This window comes from Lissotriton helveticus, chromosome 4_1 (genome assembly GCF_964261635.1).
Source record: "Lissotriton helveticus chromosome 4_1, aLisHel1.1, whole genome shotgun sequence".
Taxonomy (NCBI): domain Eukaryota; kingdom Metazoa; phylum Chordata; class Amphibia; order Caudata; family Salamandridae; genus Lissotriton; species Lissotriton helveticus.
In genome coordinates, this window is record NC_136063.1 from 60216262 (window position 1) to 60238219 (window position 21958).

At 43.1% G+C, this 21958-nt stretch overlaps 1 protein-coding gene across 1 annotated transcript in view; it reads right to left on the reverse strand.

The window, feature by feature from the left end:
- The window catches only part of LOC144826941 (indolethylamine N-methyltransferase-like), a 53208-nt gene that overhangs the window by 23241 nt on the left and 8009 nt on the right, over positions 1 to 21958 (reverse strand). Inside the window, exon 2 of the mRNA XM_078685402.1 lies at positions 16726 to 16933. Coding sequence (XP_078541528.1) covers positions 16726 to 16933 — 208 coding nt within the window. The remainder of the gene's footprint in view (positions 1 to 16725; positions 16934 to 21958) is intronic.

The window sequence follows — 21958 nt, forward strand, 5'->3', positions numbered from 1 at the left end:
CGTACATATGTCACAGGAAAGGCTTTCTAAAAACAAGCAACATGTGTAGCAGCATCTTCTATAAATAATATTGTGTAAGTAAAATATGTAAAAACAATCTAGCTAAAACAAAGTCTGCTAAAATGTGTAAAATATCAAATTAAAAAGAAGAACCGAAGTGGGTCCAAGAGGGACTTACTAGACTCTCCCCTTACTTTTACTTCTGTCAGAATCCAGGCTGTGCATTGGGCTGCATAGCTTCTTAATCTCGGAAAACCGCCGCACTGGGTCTCCTCCTGCCGCCGCAGCTCCGTTGAACTCGAGCGCGGCCGCAGTGGGGGGGAGACCTTGCAGAAACCACATTCCCCAGCATTCCGAGCAGCAGGGAAGCCACCCACGCCCTACGACAGCGCCAGGAGGCGCATAAAATCACTGGAGATCCCCGGTGGAGCGGGGGACTTTCTTTTACTTCTGTCAGAATCCAGGCTGTGCATTGAGCTGCATAGCTTCTTAATCTCAGAAAACCGCCGTACTGGGTCTCCTCCTGCCGCCACATCTCCGTTGAACTCGAGCGCGGCCGCAGTGGGGGGGGGGAGACCTTGCAGAAACCACATTCCCCTTTTGATCTTTTTTCCCATTAGCTCCAGCCTGTGGATTGCATATTCGCAAATACTGCTTTTTTAATTAATATACATTCGTTTATTGCACTATCTATAATCTTATATCTTTGATGCAATCATTGTTACATGTATTTTTTAGCGTGATAATATAGTGAATATTGCTCTATGTTCTATTTTCTAAATAAATTTAGATCTATTGCTAAAAGACATGGGGAAAAATACTCCCATTCATTTAAGTGGGAAAACAAAAGCTGTTGCTAATCCCCCCCTACCTACCTTGACAGCTATAGATCGAATGCTGCAGCAGACGATTGGGGTGATCGCCTCTGCTATTGAAAGCACAGAAAGACGTCTTTCTCTGCCACCTGGCTTCCCTCCCCCTTTAGCTAATACAAATATGTCCATGCTATCTAGTAACTCCCAGGACCCCTTACTAGCCCCCTCATTTGTTGCTTTGCCTAGAAGAAATAGTATAACACCAATAAATGAGAGGTCTCTTAGGGATCCCACGGATGTAACTGAATCAATGCCCCTAACTGCAAGGTTATCTGTGACTCCCTCTTTACGTCTCAGCAAACAAGATTAGTGATCCCACTCCTCCAAATCAGGACGCCTCAGGCAAACAGGGACAAGATATTTTAGGAAGCCCAATTCCTATTTTAAATATCAGTGATAGCCCCTGTGTGAGAACTTGAGGGCAGAAGGCTAGATCTAAACAAAAACATATTGCTAGAGAAAGGCAATCTAGCAAAACAAATAAAACTAGTTAAAGGAATACCAAATCCAAAGAAAATAAAGTCACGGAAAATCTAAATGGGAGTAGAGGGAGCAGAGGGAGCGAGGAGAATGATCAGTTAGAGACTGGTCCTCTCCCAATTACTAATAGGGACCTAAAAAATGTTTTGTTTTGGGAGAGAATGGAAACTCTTTTAATGACCTTTTTAGAACCTATTACTTTAAAAGTCAAAAACATAGAATTAAGGCTAACTAACATTGAGGGTAAGCTTGACAAGCAGCCGACTTCTAGTGAGGTTAAGTCTTTACCTCACACTAGTGCCATATGTTCTAAAACTGGCTCATTAGCTTCTGCTAAAGTGTCAGTTCCAGCCAAAATGGCAGTTCCTATTAAAACACCAGCTCCAACCAAAGCACCAGCTAAATCCAAACATCTTAATCCAAAGTTTACTGATCGGCCTGATCAAAATGGCTTAAGAGGAGACACTGTAACCCATGATAAGGGGTCCGTTGACCCACTTATGGTAGTCCCGAATGTGTCCTCGTTTATACCATCTGAACAAAACAGAACATCAGAGGATCAATTTGAGGAAGGAGAAACGCCGAACCTTTTTAATTTAAATCTCCCGCCAGAAGCAACACCTTACACTGTGGTTTTGGCAAATGTACCTCCACTTCCCCCTAATACTGTTGAAAATTGGTCAACCCTGAGAAATAAATCTCTCTATTTTCTGTCATCTAGGGTAGGACTTAAAAATCATATTTTCTCAGAGTTTAAAATGGCTAGACGAGCAAGATGGGTAGGCACATCGACTAAAACGTTGAGGGGTGATTGCGTAGTTTTATCATTTCGGTCCCCTCAACTGGTCAATACAGTGTTGGAAAGAGTGGCCATGGGGACTCATGACTCACATTTTATTAACATTCTTCCCCTTGGTTACTTCTACTCCCCTCCTCGACCAATTAGACGCATAGCCCCCGTTCGCTACCCGACCATGAACTCTGAAGAACCATGGGTCAGAAGATATGGAATTCCTACATTTAACTACTATGACACTCTTAGTGGTTTGGAAAATGTCGACTGACTGCGGTCGGCTACTATTAATCCCACTGCACCAGGTTTAGATGAAGTCTCTCATCTTGACTTTTGTATGAGGGAATACGTAGATACATCTGGGGAGAAAATACCATCAGCAGTGCCAACCATGTGTGAGGATGTGGAGCTCGGGGGGTGTTTTTCACCAGAAGATGACACAGGGTGGGGGGCGACCAACTGGCCCCCTCCTCACTAATTAACTCAACCCCGATGTTCCCTGTAGTCTTGCCTAGCCCCCTGAAAAGTCCATCGGTGCTTAAAATGTCATCATGGAACATAGCTGGCATTAGATCCAAAATTGAAAACCCAATTTGGAGGGATTTTATTCAATCCCAAGACTTGCTTTGCTTTGAAGAAACATGGAGCCTTGAACCGGTCCACTTAAATGGCTATAGAACTTTTTGTACTTCAGCTGTAGCCGTTCCTCATGGGAGACCTAAGGGCGGCCTAAGGGCGGCTTGAGTGTCTACTTGTCAAACAAACTAGAGCTTGAGATAATTATTGAACCTGTTAAAGACATTTATTTTCAAATTTTGGTTCTTGGCCTGGCTTGTGACACCCCAATTGCTATTGTCAATATATATAACAATATTCCCTGTGATGATGTTACGAATGTCTTAAGGAAATTGACTAAAGCCTTGTCTGTACAGGAAAAAAAATGTTAAGCATAAATTGATGGTGATCATGTTGGGGGATTTCAATTGTAATTTGTGTGAATTAACCAAGGATAATAGGTGCGGTGTAGCACAGGATGATGGTGAGGGACGTTTCCATTTTAAACATAATTTTCTAGGGGAACAATTTAATATCTTGCTAGCTAATTTCGATCTAGGGTTTGCAAATGAAATGTGTATCTCTGCCCCTACAGTAGCCCCAACATTTAATGGAAGAGGTTGCTCTACAACCATAGACTATATCACTATTTCAAATAACTGTGTGAACAGAATCTATTCTTTTAACGTTCCTGATATAGTATTGAGCGACCACTTCCCGCTCTGCGTGTCTATTCTGTTGCCTACTGTATCAACATTGATCAATGATAAAGAATGTAACAGCTTAGACGCTGACTTAGCAATTGGTAAAATTAATGGATATACATTAAAATGGGCTATGATAAATGAGGCAGAGATAATTAAAACAGTGGTTGAAAAATGTTTTTTAGAAATAATTACGTGTCTAGAGATAGATTCACCACCTGAAATTTGTATTGCATCCTTTTTTGTAATATCGAACGAAATTAAAAACTCCCTCACTAGGAAATTTAAGAACCGGAAGCAGGAGGGAGGCTGGTTTGGTTCCAGATGCACTAGGGCCTATGCGGCCCTAAAAAAGGCATTGCACAATAAACCTAGATCGGCTGAGGAAATTCGCAGTTCTAGGAAAGATTACAAAATGGCAATTAAAGATAGGAAAAATACCCTGAGGTCCGAAGCTTGGGAGGCTCTTCATTCAGCCTCCATAACAAATGATAGTGCGAGCTTCTGGAAAATTGTGAGAACTCCCTTTCTTAGTGAAGAGGTTAGTCCAAAAATAGACATAGCAATATGTGACTCAGACTGGGTCAGACACTTTTCGAGAGTATATGAAGGAGAAGAACACGAAGGTGAAGAACAAGTGGGGTCTTTGATCCCCACTTTTGACCACCCCTCTAGCAGTTACTTGCATTTTACTTTTGAGGAGGTCGAAAAGGCCCTAAGTAGAAGCAAGGGCGCTAAGGCGCCTGGCCCAGACGTAGTCCCCATAGATATATTTAAGAGCATTTCCTCTCTATGGGCACCCTTTCTGGTCCAGGTGCTTAACGCTAGCTGCGTTGCTGAATTCCTGCCCACCTGGGGGGAATCTGTCATCGTTCCAATTTATAAGAAGGGAAATAGACAGGACCCAGCCTGTTACAGGCCTATTTCCCTATTGGATTCCTTCACTAATATAGCGGGCAGAGTTATTCTGGACCGGCTTCTGGAATGGGCCAAGGAAAACTCTGTTCTGTCTGATCTTCAGTACGGCTTTCGTTCCGGTCTGGGGACAGTGGAACTTTCAATTTGCTAATGCTGGTCGGGAAATATACAAGGGCAAAACAGGGCAACTTGTTTTTGGCCTTTATAGATCTCTCGGCCGCCTTTGATTGTGTGGTACATTCTAAACTGTGGTCTATATTAGAACAACTTGGGGTTGAATCTAACATTATTTATTATCTTAAACGTTTTTATAGCAACGCGTCAGCCGGCGTTCGTTTTGGCCTAAATGGAGAGCGCACAGACAAAATACCAATCAGGAGCGGGGTCAGGCAGGGCTGTATCCTGGCCCCCTTCCTTTTTAACCTGTATATAAATGGGTTGGAAGACGTCTTGTGCAAAGATAGCCTGGACCCCCCATTTGTAGGTGGACGCCCAATACCAGCACTTTTGTACGCTGACGACGCTGTACTTATGTCACGTACTCAAGTGGGCTTACAGCGGGTGGTTGACAGCTTTTCCCGCTTCATGAATGAGTTGGGCCTGAAAGTCAATACATCAAAGACTTTCACTATGTATTGTTGTAGGCAAAATAAATCTAAGAGGCCAATTTTTATAGCGGGACAGAAGCTTGAATTTGCCACGCATTTTTCTTATCTTGGGATACTTTTTGCCCAAAATGAGACATGGACCCAAGCGGTTTCTGTTAAAAAGCTTGAGCTTTTTAGATCGACCGCTGCTCTTAAAATTTTCTCAAGTAAATTAGGGACTAGACCTCCTGCAGAATTGATTCAAATCTATTAAGCTAAATGCGTAGCTGGTGCTAGCTATGGTAGTGGGGTTTGGGGTTTTGTAAACTACGTTCCTATCCAGGTTGCTGAAAATTCCTTTTTAAAATATATTTTGGCATTCCTCAAAAGCTTTTCTAATTTTAATTGTCACTCAGAATTAGACCTTTGCTATATCGCAGACCTGATTAAATTAGAGCCAGTTATGGCACAGACTCTGGACCCAAGAAGCAACACACTTAAACAGAGATGTCCGGACAGACATTTTGAAATTGGAGGTTGCTTCTAAAATACCATGGGTGAAGTATGTTTTTAATTTCTTTAAAGATATTGGGAGAGAAGAAAATTTTCTGAATCCCATGGATATTTCAGAAATCTCACGAAAAGATTTGAAGAAGGAGTGTCTAGCCCTCTTGAATTCACACAGGACTGCTGCGGAGGTCTTAAAACCTTCTGTCCAGCAGCATCAATTGGTTTTAGCAACTTTTAAGATTCAGCCCTACTTAATCCATGTAACTAATAATTAGGAGAGCTTTCTACTTTCACGCTTTAGATTTGATATTTTCCACAGATTAGTCAGTTTTCCTATGATTAATAACTGGACGCACAATCTACCTCTTTGCCCTTGCGATAATAACTCACCCCAGAGTACCATTCATGTATTCCTATTTTGTAAACTGTATGATGAAATGAGGAAAAAAATGTTATTGCCATTTTTAAGAGAAATAGGATTTCGTCATTGCCGTGCGGCGATGATTAGTATCCAAGCCCTAGACAATCATGTATCTGTAGCAACAGCAATTTTGTATTTAAAAAATGTGATGATCATTAGGAAACGTATGGTCATATAACTGCACTTTATAATTGTAATTGTTTCTTCCCCCTGTATTTGACTTCTATGAATTTAATGAATTCCTGTATTTTTACATATGTATCTTCTTTTTAACATTGTAATTATGTAATTTTTTATCTGTACTTTTATGATTGCACCTAACAATCGAATAAAGATATTTTGAATTGAATTGACTCTCCCCTTGGCCATGAAAAGACTCTGCTTCTGCATAAACTTGGCCTAAAAATATTAATAAATATTGTTATATTCACAAATCAAGCAAACTAAAACTATTTAAAAATATGTCAATTAAAATGTTTTATAAAAAGAAAATAAATGTAAAAAAAACTATTTATAAAAGAAGGGTTGAATTAAAAAGTATAAGAGGCTCCCAAGAAGCTATCCATGTTTCCATTGCCAAGGAAACAAAGATGGACTCCGCAGACAATATTTTCACAATAGCCTCGTATACCAGTTCCAAAGAACAAACGTGGTCAGCACCCTCAGGCACAGCTGAAGGCACGTTATCAGGCAGGATGCCCGTACATGAAAAGCCAGGACCCAGAAACTCAGGAGCTGAAGTATCCATATGACAGGAGAAGAATGGCTCACGATAGGCATTATGGAGGATTGAAATTCTCATGGGACAACTCTGAAAATTGGTCCTCATTGGACGGATCAGCAGATCTATGTCCATAGATTGTACTAATTGCATTACAAGGCAGAGGTTGATTGCACAGTCAAAAGGGCACCACAGACAGCAAAACACAGGCTGAACGGAGGAAGACCACCCTGGTCTAAAGGACACAAACCAGTCATTGTTCAGTAAATGAAGCAGAGACACTCCAAAAAGCTGTATCAAGCATTCACAACACAGATGGACGTGCAGCAGATCCATCTAGTGATGAGGTTGCCTTGCGTATTGGGGTGTATCTGCTCTAGCAGAGGACCCCTCTGAGGTATCAAGTGCAAAATCTGAATGTGTGGCTATCGTAAAGAATGCTGAACACAAGGAACACAGAAACTCACAGCAAAGAAAAGTCTCTGCTGATTACAGGGATAGGAAGGCTGAGTATGATACAAACAGGCAGACACGCATACCCCACTCAGTGACCCACAAAGAAGATCCCCAAACAGGAGCAAACCAAGAGAGACATTGCTAAATTGTTCCAACACAAATTAAAATAAGACCACCCTTGGGAGGGCCGCGTTGGCCGGGAACATGCAAAGGGCACGGGTCCTAAAGGAGTCTCCACCCCAAATAGCCCAATAGCCCCAGTAGCATCAGAGGCCAAGGAAGATGGCAGCAACCAGACCTTAGGGAATGTCACTATTGCCACTGGATAGGCCACATGGCAGACCAATGCTAGTTAAAAGCATACCATGAACAGAGAATGATGGGCCAGCGCCAGCCACCACCGATCCTAATCTCCAGAATCAAGCTCAGGGAAACCCAAATATACCTGATATTCAGCTGCAGGGAAGCGAGTCCGTTGCCGTACACTCGCAACAGGGATCAGGTAGTTGTACAAATATGTTGAAGCAGCAACTGCAGACAGTAAACTCAGCAAACAGTGACTGGGGTCACAGCCTCAGCAGGGAGGGTTAACTGTCTGGGGAGGTAATGCCTTCACACAAACACAGAGTCCAAATGAACAGTAAGATAAAACCCCAGAGTAAAATACCACCCATTTGCCCACATTCCAAGAATGAACTGTACCAGTAACCAAAGCCCCAATCTGCTTTTGATCTCCCGGGGGGCTGGGTTATCTGATGAAGGGGTGGGACAGCTCTTAAACTATGTACTTAAAAAACAGGCATCCAGGTACCCCCATCCAAGGTCAAATGGGGTGGGTTCCACTTACTAAGTCAAAAGGTTCCCATTCTCAGGCATTCAGGCCAGTAACCATGTTTCCATCATGATGTGGTTTCAACAGTGCCCCCAAAAAGTAGAAACCTCTGACTAGATGGAGCCCCCATTATATTATAAAACAAAGCTGTCCTCAAGTGGGGGTATCCAGGATTTCCTCATGCCTGGCAAAGGTAAGACCCTACAACCCTCACAGCAGACGTACAAGAGTCAATACGTTGCAAAGCGCCTTGATGGCTTTGGGTCCAATGAGAGATTTGTCAGGTTTATCAGACGTTACCGAGTTCAAGTCAGTCACGGTCTAGTCCTCACCCATAAGCAACATTCAGCAAAATGTCTTAGCCATGGGCCCCCAAGTCTTTGTGATCTTGGTGATGTTTTCAGTTATTTCTTTCATTTTTTTATATCTGAAGTTTGGTAATCATGCCATACCTCTAGCACTCCTGCCAGTTGGAAGTCCTTAGCCACATGCCAGGAACCGCAGATCCAAGCACGACTAAGAAGGCGTGGTCCAAGGGAAAGACAGGTCCTTGGGAGAGGGGAGGCTGCAAAGTCCATCACAGCTCCAGGCAAGAGTAGAACATAGACTGAGTACACCCCATATCAGGCCTAGCAGTTGTCCAAAGCACCAGGCCTCACATACACCATCCAAAGAAAGCAGTAAGCCCCAACCTCGGGCACCACAAAATGGCAATCAGGAGTATATGGGAGCCAGAGAATAACTTGCTGACCCCATGTGCCTCATGATAAGTGAAATAGCAGATCGTGCAAGATCTAGGGACATGCCCAAAACCAACCAAAAATAGCCCAAAGTTAGTCAAAAAAGAGAAGACTCTAGGTAAAGGATGTAACTGAGATATCTGGCACCACAAGGGAGGGGCACGTTGCACACCGCATGCCGAGAGATACGTGATATCGGGACACATTCCTACCACCACACAACACTCAACAACAGGCCCCTTCCTTGTTTAGTTCTGTGCACGAGTAGGTGGAAAACAACCCACACCAATGGTGCCCCAAGGCACACATCAGAGGAGACACGGTCGCAGGAAACGCACATAAAACCTCAGATAAAAACAAATAAATCCATCCCATAATCACAAGAGCACTCCTAAAACCAAATGCAAACATTGAAAGTGCAATGACTCATAAAGTAGATTAAATCAGCCCGATTAACCATAAGCCTTCCGGTGCCTCACTAAAGGAGTGTGTAAATGGGGTGTGGAGAACACACCCATGAGGTAACTACAGAGACCTGAAGAAAAGTATTATTAACCATAACGCACATGCAAAGTTTTTTTTAAAATTAACAAACAAACCTAGATCTTACCCAACAGGTCTGCAATTGAACCACCAAGTGCACCACCTGTCAGCTGTCATGTCATCACCACAATGCAAATTTAAAGAATATGAAATACAACTTACAAAACGGTATGTGATATTTTTGATTGAAAACACCTGATAACCAGAGGACCACAGACATCCCCCATGGATCCATATCTGAGACTTCAATGTTTAATCTCAAGTTATGAATTTTCGCACTTTTATGCATCTTCTGTCTAGTGCTACAGCATCTATTTGTTGCCCCGGATATGCATGGCAAAATGGAGTCTGTCACAGCTCTTGCATATGGATCTCTCTCATGTTGTGTAGGATCTGTCTCATGTCACTTATAATTACCTCAACACAAATCCTAGCATTCGACATGCACTACATAGCGCCCTTTTACGCAACACATAGTCTATGCCGGGATCAAGAAGTCTCTGCTCTGTAAGCTCCAGACCGTACAGAATACCGCAGCCAGACTCGTCCTCTGCATCCTTCAACTCAAACACATCACCCAACACCTGGGGGACCTCCACTGGCTCCCCGTTGAGAAGCCAGTTACTTTTAAGATACTCACCCATGCCTCCATATGCCTCCAAAACACCGGACCCCAATATCTAAACATGTGAATCTCCTTCCACGTACCCAATAGATAAACCTCCAATCCGCCGCCCTTGCTCTCGCCGAAACCCAGCGTATCCGCAGAGCCATAACAGGTAGAAGAACCTTCTCCTACATCACGGCCAAGACCTGGAACAAGCTCATAATCTTCATCAGATGCACCACCTCCCTGAACAGCTTGAGGAAGACGCTAAACCTGTATTTTTTTCAGTGAATTTCTAAGGTTTTTTAAATGCGAAATGTGCCGAAAGAGGAAGAAAGGCGCATAAAGAAGCCAGAGAAATGCAGAAAGTGGCAACCGAAGTGCAGAAAGAGGAAGAAAGGTGCAGAAAGAAGCAAGAGATGTGCACAAAGAATCAACAGAGGAGCAGAAAGAGGCCTTGTTGCAAAGTCATCCTGTGCCCCCAACTTTTTGCTGACTTGTACTAGTGGTAACTGACCCTGACTAACCAGGCCTGGAGCCAGTGATATGATGTAAGACACTTAGAATACAGTGAAAACACCAACATACACTAGGGTACACTATGGGTTGCGGTACCCCGGTGATTGGCATGACTACCCCTGTATGGCCCTAGTACATAATAGGGAAGGGGATTAACACTACCTCTAATTAAGAGGTGCAGAAGTAGGTGAGAGAAGTGCCGAAGGAAGCAACAAAGGTGCCGAAACAGACAAGAGAGGTGTAGAAAAAAGCAAGTGAAGTAAAGAAATAAGCAAGAAATAGGCAAGTGAAGTACATAAAGAGACAACAGGGGTGCAGCAAGAAGCAAATCAGGGGCAGAGAGGAGCATGGAAGCAACAGCGGTGCAGAAGAGGCAAGTGAAGTGAATAAAGAAGCAACATAGGTGCATTTAGAGGCAAGAGAACTGCACAAAAAGGCAAGAGAAGTGCAGAACATAGCAACAGAGGTGCCGAAACAGGCAAGAGAAGTGCAGAAAAAAGCAAGTGATGTGCAGAAATAGGCAAAAGAGGTACATAAAGAGACATCAGGGGTGTAGAAAGAAGCAAGACAAGTGCAGAATTATGCTTGCAGGTGCAGAATGAAGCAACAGGGTGCAGAGAGTAGGGTAGAAAGAAGCAAGTGAGGTGCTTAAAGAGCATGCAGAGGTGCAAAAAGAGGCAAGAAAGGTGCAGAAACAGGAAATAGAATTGCACAAAGAGGCAAGGGAATTGCTGCAGAGGTGTACAAAGAAGCAAGAAAAGTGCAGAAAGAGGCAAGTGAGATGTAAACACAGGCAAGAAGGGTACAGAAAGAGGGAAGACGAGTGCAGAAATAGACAGCAGGGGTGCTAAAAGAAGCAAATGAGGAGCAGAAAGAGGCAACAAACGTGCAGAAAGAGGGATGAGAGGAGCAGAAAAAGGTGAGAAAATTGCAGAAAGAGGCAAACGAGATACATAAAGAGACAGCAGGATTGCAGAAAGAAGCAATACAAGTGCTGAAAAAAGCATGGAAAGTGCAGGATGAAGCAACAGGGATGCAGAAAGAGACAAGAGAGTGCCGAAATAGGCAGGAGAGGTGCACAAACAGGCAAGATAATTCCTGAAAGAAGCAACAGGGATGTAGAAAGAAGCAAGAAAAGTGCAGAAAGAGGCAAGCGAGATGCAAAAACAGGCAGGATAACTACAGAAAGAGGGGAGACGTGTAAATAAAGTGACAACAAGGGTGCAGAAAGAAGCAAATGAGGTGCAGAAAGAGGCAACAAACATGCAGAAAGAGGGGAGAGGTGCAGAAAAAGGTATAAAAATACAGAAAGAGGCAAACAAGGTACATAAAGAGACAACAGGGGCGCAGAAAGAAGCAAGACAGGTGAAGAAAGAATCATGGAAAGTGCAGAGTGAAGAAACAGGGGTGCAGAAAGAGGCAAGAGAAGAGAAGAAACATGCAAAAGAAGTGCACAGAGAGGCAAGAAAAGTGATGAAAGAAGCAACAGAGGTGTAGAAAGAAGCTAGCACATTGAAGAAAGGGGCAAGTGAGATGCAAAAACAGGCAAGAAAGGTACAGAGGAATGGAAGACGAGTGCAGAAAGAGACAACTGGGGTGCAGAAAAAAGCAAATGAGGTGCAGAAAGAGGCAACAGATATGCAGAAAGAGGGAAGAGAAGTGCAGAAAAAGGCAAGAGAAGTGCAGAAAGAGGAAAAAGAGGTACATAAAGAGACAACAGGGTGCATAAAGAAGCAAGACAGGTGCAGAAAGAAGCATGGAAAGTACAGAATGAAGCAAAAGGGTGCAGAAAGAGGCAAAAGAAGTGCAGAAACAGGCAAGAGAAGTACACAGAGAGGCAAGGAAATTGCTGAAAGAAGCAACAGATGTGTAGAAAGAAGTAACAAAACTGCAGAAAGAAGCATTGGAAATGCAAAAACAGGCAGGAAAGGTATAGGAAGAGGGAAGACAAGTGCAGAAAGAAAGGTGCAGAAAGAAGCAAATGACGTGCAGTAAGAGGCAACAGACGTGCAGGAAGAGGGACGAGAGGTGTAGAAAAAGGCAAGAAAGGGCAGAAAGGGGCAGGAGAGGTGCATAAAGAGACAACAGGGATGCAGAAAGAAGCTGGACAGGTGGTGAAAGAGTCATGGAATGTGCAGAAAGAGGCACAAGAAGTGTATAAAGGAGCAAGTGAGGTGCAGAACGAGCCAATAGAGTTGCAATAAGAGGCGAGAGGGGTGCAGATACAGGCAAGAGAAGTGGACAAAGAGGCAATGAAGCAAGAAAAGTGCAGAAAGAGGCAAGTGAGATGCAATAACAGGCAGGGAAGTTACAGAAAGAGAGAAGACAAGTGCAGAAAGAGACAACAGAGGTGCAGAAAGATGCAAATGAGGTGCAGAAAGAGGCAACAGACGTGCAGAAAGTATAAAAGATTTGCAGAATGAGGTCAAGAGAAGTGCAGAAAAAGAAAGAAATGTGCAGAAAGAAGCAACAGAAATGCAGAAAGAGGCAAGAGAGGCGCAGAGGAAAGCAAGAGTGCCTTGCACACCATTAATATCAATTTAACAGCCACATTTAGCAATAAGTAACAATTGACCATTCTAGGTTTGCCAAGGGCCTTCCACCATGCTGTAACACTTGTCACTACATGTTTGGTAACGTTTGACCCGTTTCAGCTAGAAACAAGTCTTTTTTTGTTCTAATCTGCAGATTAGGGTGCAGATGATGAATTATGTGGCTAATACAGAAAATGTATAATTGTGCGAAAGTCAGTGCAGCCAAACAGTCCCATAATTCCAGTGGCCCTGCTCATACCTCTGACTAGGTTCACAATTGTTCCTCAGTGATTTAATCGTTTTTGTCTCATTGAGTTCATACTTGAGGTTCTATGGCAACGAGGAAGACTAAACCTGATGTTACCACTCCACAACACAGACTACCATATCACATAATTACTCTCCATAACATATAATCCCACTCTCCATAATTCCTATTCACTAAATACCACATAGTTTCTATCCACATAATTTCACTGCACAACACGTCACATAATTCCACTACACACAACGTACATCCACACCAATCCAAAAAACATTAGTAAAAAACGTTTGCATTTACAAAACCAATAGATCTAATTCTCGCAAATGCGAAACCTATCACATTGCAAATACTTCTTTAACTAATAGTCGTGTTTGCAGAGTGGTGGAGAAAGTTTGCTGGGCCTCTGACCAGCGCTGAGGAATTACGGTGCGTAGGGCTTACAAGAGATACCAGTAGGGCTTCTCGGTCCCCAAAGTCCCTCTGGAGTAAATTGGGCTTCATCCCCCATACCATAGTCTGCCGGGAAGCATGTTTGCAGAATGGTGGAGAAAGAGTCGCATGGCCTCCGAAGACGTCTTAGCAATCCCATCGTGCACGACTTACTGGAGGTAAAAAGAGCGGTAGTTGGCCCCCAACGACATCCTTGGGGGCCAATTACCCCTCCTGTTACCTCCTTTAAGTCCCACACAGCAGAATCACTAAGTTTGAAGAGCATGCTATGCCCCTTTTTCCTACCACTCTACAAACGGGCCCCCGGTGCGTTTTAAGTTGGGGGATTAAGTCCCCTTGAATACTAAGTGTTCCTGGGGGCCAACTAGCCCACCAAGTACCTCCAGTAAGCACCACAGAGCTGCGCCGCAGAGAGGTGTAAAAAGGGGCATGGCCTAGGACCACTTCTCTGCACTCCAGCTCTGTGGCACTTACTGGAGGTGCTGGGTGGGCTAGTTGGCCCCCACGGACCCTCAGTTTTCAAGGGGACTTAATCCCTCAACTTAAAACGCACCAGGGGGTGCATATGCAGAGTGGTGCAGAAAGGGGTCAGGGCATTGGGCGAGATGCAGCTCTTCAACAAAAACAATTTTGTTAGAAGGGGGCTATATGGCCCCCCTTCTTTTATTCTATTTTTGGGCCCTGGGGACCCCATCAAACCAGGCCCTGCCACATAAAAAAAAACTAGAAGGGGGCAAGGCCTTGTTCTTTTTTTTTACTGTTATATGGAAGGGGGGCCATGTAGCCTCCCTCCCCTTTGCCACTTCTGCCCTGGAGACCCCATCCTCCAGGGCCAGGCCACCCTTTCATTTTTAATTATAGTGGGGGGTTTTGTGGCCCCCTCCTCAGGCCACTATTGGCCCAGGGGACCCCATTACCCGAGGCCAAGGCATTTTATGTTTAATAAAAGGAAGAGGGGCCATGTGGCCCCCCTCCCGGACCACTTCTGGCCCCGGGTAGTCCATCTCCCAGGGCTGGCCCTTTGTGTTAGGGATGTGGGGGGAGCCCCAATGCCCCCTTGGTGCCGCCGGCTCCCCGCCTCCTGTGGAGCCGGCATTACCATTGCAAAATCAGGTCAAGAGGAGGGACAGAACACCAAACCATAATTTAGCACTTTCTCTTGAGTAGCAGATAGAGAGACATCTGATGTATTCACACACATGCATCACTGATGAAATGTGATTCTCCAGATTGTATTGTTTCTTGTTTTTTTTTGTTGTTGTTGCCTTTTTCTCTTGCCCCTTTTTGGTTTGTACTTCCTCGTCAATGGCCTCTTCCCTTGCAGTGTTGAGGCATAACCATTCTCATCAGACGCATCTCCTAGTAAAAATCCAGCACTTCTCTTGATGTCTTATCAGCTAAAAAACCTAGTTCAGAGCTAACATCTGTATCACTCAATGTTCTAGTTTGTAGGCCCATCACAGTCAACTTTTCCTTTGCTCTTAAATGCTCAATTTTTTTTCACAAATGTATATATTACTGGTAATCCAGTTTGTCTTGATTGACCTTGTGGGCTTTACTCATCCTTGTTTCATCTTCAAGTTTGATGAAATGTTCCTCCATTTTGCTAAGCAGAAACTTAACGTCCTCTGGATCTTTCACTGCTTCAATTGTTTTCTGTAACAAATCTATTATTGTTGCTGACTCCTCCATGCAACATTTAACATGTGTTATTAATGTGTCCATTAGCCTGAAAGAACAGCCTCAGTGTTGGACTGCCACTCAAAAAACAAATCTGGATCCATGTCCTCAAACGTGGGCATTACAATAATTCTCAGGCCACTTCGTATTCTCTTGCGCGCAAAATATTTGGCAAGGGATGTGATTTGCCACCACTTCTTGGATTCTGCTGTGTGTGTTTTCTCTAGTTTTCAAAACACTTGCTGCAGTGTTCTCAAGCTTCTCCCACTAATTGTGACCCTCCTTCCATTGAACACATTGTAGGCTGTGTTCTCCAATTGGGTACCACATTGCGCCATGCCAATTGTCACTTATCTTACTTAATGGGCATTCATTTTCGGTGCTAGAGCCTTCTATTGTTGCTAGCACTTGAGCTGGTATGCACATTATATAAGCTGTTCTACCTTTTCAGCTTTACGGACACGATTATTTAATAAGGTGTTGGTATATTTTGATTCAAATACTTGAGCTCTGCTTCGCTAGCTTGTACAGTGCTTGTGCGAGCAATTACTCAGTAGTTGTTTTCAGGATTTGTAGTGCATTCTGTTTCACATAAGCCCCATAATCCACATATCCTGTCCAACGGACCAACAATGCTCTTACTAAGCCCACTAATCACATTGGGGCAGTGTCCCCGCCCAGTGGATCCCCCTCATCACCCAACCAGGTGAATCACTTACCCCCGCTTCATGTGTGGCCCACACATCCATCCATCCGCAATGTATAGGGATTTCACTTACCTTATATATACTTACCTTGCGTTGTAGATCCATGCATGGTAAATGCATATGAATAGTGAAGACTGACTTCTTAAAGGTAATGCATAGTAAAGGCATTGTGTGGTAATGGGTGCATGTTAAAGGAATGAGTTGTTAAGTCATAGAATCGGTCCAAGCGCTAGATATGTAAGCTAGTGATGAAGCATGCCATACTATGTAAGTAAGAGTTCATCAGCCAAAGAGATAACTGTCATGAGATGGAAATCCCATAAAGATTCAGAAACCCAGAGGGGAGTTGTACTTGTATGTTCTCTACAAACTAGTGAGGAAGCCAGTCATCCAAAATATCCTGTCACTTTTCTTCCCACTTGTGTCCAACATCAATCACACAACCTGAGAAGATGAATGCATCAGTACAGATAGAGATGCATTTATGCAGTGGACTAGAACAGCACTTCCAAAAGCAGAACCTCAACTTGAATTGATATGGTATTTAGGCTTTAATATGAGGAAAGTTATGGCAAAGTAGAATCAAATGTTAACTGTGATTGTGAGTAACTTAGTCACTGTATCATTAAAGCCCAATTACAGTGCATTGAATATTATATCTTCTTTTACACTTTTAGCAGTGGCACTAAAACTTTCATTTTGTTAAACTCTCCCTCTGACTTGTTTACTCCTCCCTATGAGCATGCATGTTCTTAGTTAGAGTTATACAAAGAGAATCTGAACAGGAAAACAAAGTAGGAGAGTTTCAGTACACAGCAGAATCCTTACCCACAGCCCTGAATCTCACAAACCATCCTAACAGCATCACTCCAGTCCATGGCATCAGGTTCATTTGTCAGCCATTTCTGTGTCTCCTGGGTGGATTTGTCATCTGGGCAAGCAAAGGTGATCTCGTTGAAATAGTCACAGAGTGGGAGAGTGAAAAAGAGAAAAGGACCGAAGCAAAGTCCAATCAGGGAGTCTCCTTTAACATCACCTGTTTAGAAAAAGGTTCATACTTGAGTGAAGTGAAAACCTACAACACCTTACATGTGTCTTCTTTATCAGCAAATGAAAACAGACATGTCCAGTATGCCCATCATTATCAACTATATGTTGCATGTTGGGATCTCCGTGTGGCACACCCCCTCTAGGACTCTCCTCTGAACCTCATAACCTCTCCAGATCTGTGTTGGAGTCAATGCTCCACAGCCTCTTATTTGGGGTGCAGTTGCAGTGTCTCAGAAGCTGGAACGGTATCCCTCCCATCTATATGTTTCTTCTTTGTTCTTCAATGGGAAAGGTAGGTTTTTGCTCGTGTAGCATTGGTCCCTACACCTCCCTTGTAGACTATGAGATTTGCTGGAGTATGCTTTTTCTCTTGAATACATTTATATCTAGGGATATGGGTCAGAATTTCTTTCCCAGGATTTGGGACTCGAAAACTTGATGAGTCTTGCATCTGCCCCTCACATTGGTTGCTCCAATGTTAGAGCACATACCCTCTCTTTGTCTATGCCCTCAATCCCCACAACCTCATTTCTCAGGACTGACACCACAACAGATGGCTGACTGTCTCTCACTTGAGACAATAGGTAGCTCTCTTTGGGCTCTCTGTACTCACCTGCAATTACTTACTGTCTGTGAAGGACTTCTGAGATCTCCTCTAGTCTATATTCCTGCCAGGAGAGTTTTGGGCGGCTCCCCAGGTTAATTCCTACCATTCCCTGCCTGACTCATAGCTTGTATTTCTGATAGACTTGTCTTGATAACCTCTGTTTATGAATTGAAAAGGTGTGATGGTTATCAAATGGTTATTTATCTACTTCACACCAGTACGTTAATCTCCTGTTATCATGTTCTACTTAGAAACACGTGTGTGCCACAAACACCTAAATAGTAGCAGTAATCTATTATTAAGAAAAACATGTTGTGAGAAGGATTTTTAATTCTCTTTAATGATGCATGAGATGCATTGTTCTTAATTGTAGGTGCAGGTGCAATAATGGTCCATATTTGGGGAGCATTTCCGAAGAAAGCTTGCTTTGGGGTTCTGCTTTTTTTCTGCATATATAAGTAGCTAGTTGTAGAGAGTATGCACATGAGTGTGCAGGCATCTCCTGAAAAGATTAAACTCAGCACCTTTAATTTGGCAGAACTGTTATACACGCCCTTGTCATTTATAAAAGCCAGCTTTCAAATTCTTCTGAGATCCATGGGAAGCCAGTTAACTGTAATCAAAATTAGTGTAATGTCATCACCAAATTTTCTAGCTCTGGGGACTATGCGAGCTGAAGATTTGAGGACTGCTATCAAAGGTGCTAGGTATGGTCTAAGCAGGGACATCTTAAGGATTTTGGGTTTGTGGGACCTTGTTTGGAACATGTTTGAATTTATGATCCAGTCAGTCAAAATATCTTTATTCGATTTAGTTAAAAATCATACAAAGCGATAAAAACATTTCATACAAATAAAAACTATTTACAATATCATACAAATCAGTGCATACAAGAGGCTCATAAAAAGGCAGATTAAGTTCATTTAGTGTTGTACAAAGTTCAAATACAATGATTAAACGCAATTTAGAGGGGCCCATTGTTCTAATGTGTTTTTTTAGTTCTGGCTGCTGCCACCAAGAAATTGGCCATACAGAATGTAATGCGTATGTTGTTCAATGATTGCAGATAAAGCAGGGCTGGTCTCACTTGTGTGAAGCCAGCCTCCTTTAGAACAGGTAACAGATGTTTTTTCCTCGGCTCTAAGAAAAACCCACAAAACATAACAAAGTGCATGGTATCTTGGACAGAAAAGTGATCACAACCACAGGGGGGGCTAATTCAGGTTTTTCCCACGTTTTAAAATTACCCAAATAAAAATGTAACAAATTAAACCTAAACTTAGTCAGGAGAAACCTATGAATGGGATCGTAACTAAACCAAGGTAAGGTGCTAGTGCACATGAATTTACAAGCAGATAGTGTCTCCTCACTCGCCGGTTTCACTAGTTCCTTTTCCTCGCGACACGCTCTTGCCCTGCCCATGAATTGCTTCTTGATCAAGTCAATGTCCTGATTCTTGATGTCCCAGGGGGATGTAAAGAGTTCTGGTCGTCCCAGGTCTGAGAACGACTTCATCAAGCAGGCCAGCCATGGCACCCTTTTAAAGTGGTCCAACGACATGACATCAGCCATGATCATATGATTAAGGGGCAGTTCTTCGTTAAGCCAGGTCTTTAGCCAGAAGATCAAGGGTGCCATGTTCAGCCCATCAGTGACGAAATCTAGACCCACCTCCATATGGATGGAAAAAGTCGGCGTGGACTGTGGGACAGACAGGAGGGTCCGTATGAATCTATTTTCCGCCTTCTGAATTGGTTCCAGGTTTACGTAACCCCAAAGGGGTGAACCATATGAGGCCAGAGCAACTGATTTATTTTTATAAATCTTCAAAAGGGCTTCCATCGGCCTAGCGCCCAACCTGCCTGCAAATCCCATTTATGATCCAATTCCAGCTCTTTCATATTTTCTTTGGCATTGGCACCCTTGTCTAATTGTGTTTATAACAAATATTCAGGGATAGTGATGTGTAATTTTCAATATTGTAACACAGGAGCAACTCCAAATAATTACTCCAAATAATCCCTGTGACACCCTCACTTTTCTCATATGTGAGGTCCTGGTTTATTCTAAAAAAACTTTTTTTATGAATGTTGCATGAAACATAAACATAACATTTCTTTCCACACTCTCTAATAGACTTTCACTGATCAGCCAAAATAAATTAAAGGAAAACGATTTTTAAAACAATCCCTTAAAAAAATATTCAAGGTCATCAGGGCAAATTGCTCTGCAGAACAGAGCTGGCTCTATCAAGGGTTCTGAAGGTGTGGGGCCCTGGACCAGAGCCCACATTGCCCATGCCTTAAATCCTCTCTGAACCTGGGAATACCAAGTTGCCACAGTCTCATTTAGAGAGGACAAGAGATTGAACTGGAGCTTTCAATTCATCGTCTGAAAATAAAAGCTGGATTGAGTCATGATTCTCCTGAAGAGTCTGATTCAGTATTAGAAACCCTTAGTTACTGTGTTATTGTGGGTGTGTAGATTAAGGTTTTATCAAGCAGTGGATGGTTTGCAGTATGGTATGACAGATCAGAATAATTAGGTTGTATAGCAGTGGTGCAGTGCAGCGAAGAGAGTAACAGAAACTGCTGGCTGTTCAGCTTGAGGTGATGGAAGGATATTCAGGAGTGATGATACATGAGAGGTTTGAACAGATTAACTATATTTTAGGGTAAGGAGGCCATTGAACCAGATATCTTTGGTGTGGTATTCCCCCAACATTATGCCTTCAACTGGCCTGTTTTTACAGATTTAATGTTTGCTGGTTTTAGGCCTTACTACTGCTAACCAATGCTTAAGTGCTGGTACCACCTCCTTTACACCTAAACAGTGACTTACACAAAATTGGCATATTTAATTCACTTATAAGTCCATAGTAAGTTAACACTCCATGTGCCCAGGGCCTGTAAATGAAATGTTACTGGTGGGCCTGCAAAATTTATTGTTCCTTTAAACATGTCTCAGGCCTGCAAATGCAGCCATTCTATGCTTTTTTAAACTGCTATTTCAAACGTGCAAAATAAACCTTTTACTAAACGTTAATTTTTAATACATATAAGTCACCCCTGGGGTATGCTTATACAGCCCAGAGTGCAGGGTGCAATGTATTTAAAAATGTGTACACATACGTTTAAGTTTTACATGTCCTAGTAGTGAAAAATTAAGGTCCGGACTCATCATACGTTCATGCAGTGTAAGGCAGCAAGCCACCTTGCTGCTTGAATGGGAAAGGGCAGGTATGTGTCTCATGTAACTTTATATTGTGCATTCCTCTCCTTTCCTTGTACTGGCACACTTCTGGTTGCCTAGCGCCAACTCAGGCAAACTTACGTCATGGTGCAATGGTGACTGTTTTTGTGTAGGGAGTGACACCGTCCTGCAAAAAAAACAATCCTCAAAGACATTTTAGTCTTTCTAAGTGTTCTGCATAATGCAGGCCAAATAGCCTGTGCTCTGCCTTCACACAAAGGCCTAAATACCCTGTCTTGTAAATACAGCCAGCTTGCAGCCACAGAAGGGAAGTCAGGAAATTCCATGCATCTCAAATAACCTTTCCAGACGCTTCTCCCACCTTCCAGAAGAATTGTCCCAGGGTATAAAAAAATGGGATTTCCAGACCCACTCCTCGGTTTACTACTTGACCATCAGAAGGTCGCTCAGAGGACTGGCTGCTGCTGTGATCTCAGCCACAGGGACATAACAGACTCCCATCACCTTGAACCTGCTTCTGGGCCCAGCCTGGGTGAGTCCTGATCTCCCAAAGAGGTCTTCCATTACTTCTGGGCCTTTGGTTTTAGTGCTAAAGGTACCCAGATGGCCAATTTCCAAATTTCAGGCCATACACAATTTAACCAAAAAAAGTGCTCTGAGAACCAGGAGGAGACAGGACCATCCTGCCCGCCTATCTGCCTGAGGTGCATTGTGGTCAGATTGACTTTGTTGCTTCTCCTGCTACATTCTTCGTCAAAAGTGTGTCTGACCTCATGGAACTGTCTTTTGGTACAGCCCTCTGCTTCATCCAGCTGGAGTTATTTTACTTACATTTTGGCAACTGTTGGAAATGGCCCTTTTTGAAGGGTTATTGCCAAACTTTTTGCTTCCTCCTATTTTTGCTGACTTGTTTTTGTTGGCTATAAGACTCTGGCCACCTTACCACTGCTAATCAGTGCATATGCTCCCAGGGTAAGTTGTTATTATGATTGGTTATCCATGTTTGGCATATTTGAGTATTTGTCCCTAGTAAAGTGCACTAAGACTGCCAGGACCTGTAAATCAAATGTTACTAGTGGGCTTGCAGCACTGGTTGTGCCACCCACATGAGTAACCCTGTAAATGTGTCTCAGACCTACCACTGTAGTGTCTGCACATGCAGTTGTTAACTTCAATATCGCCCTGGCAAGT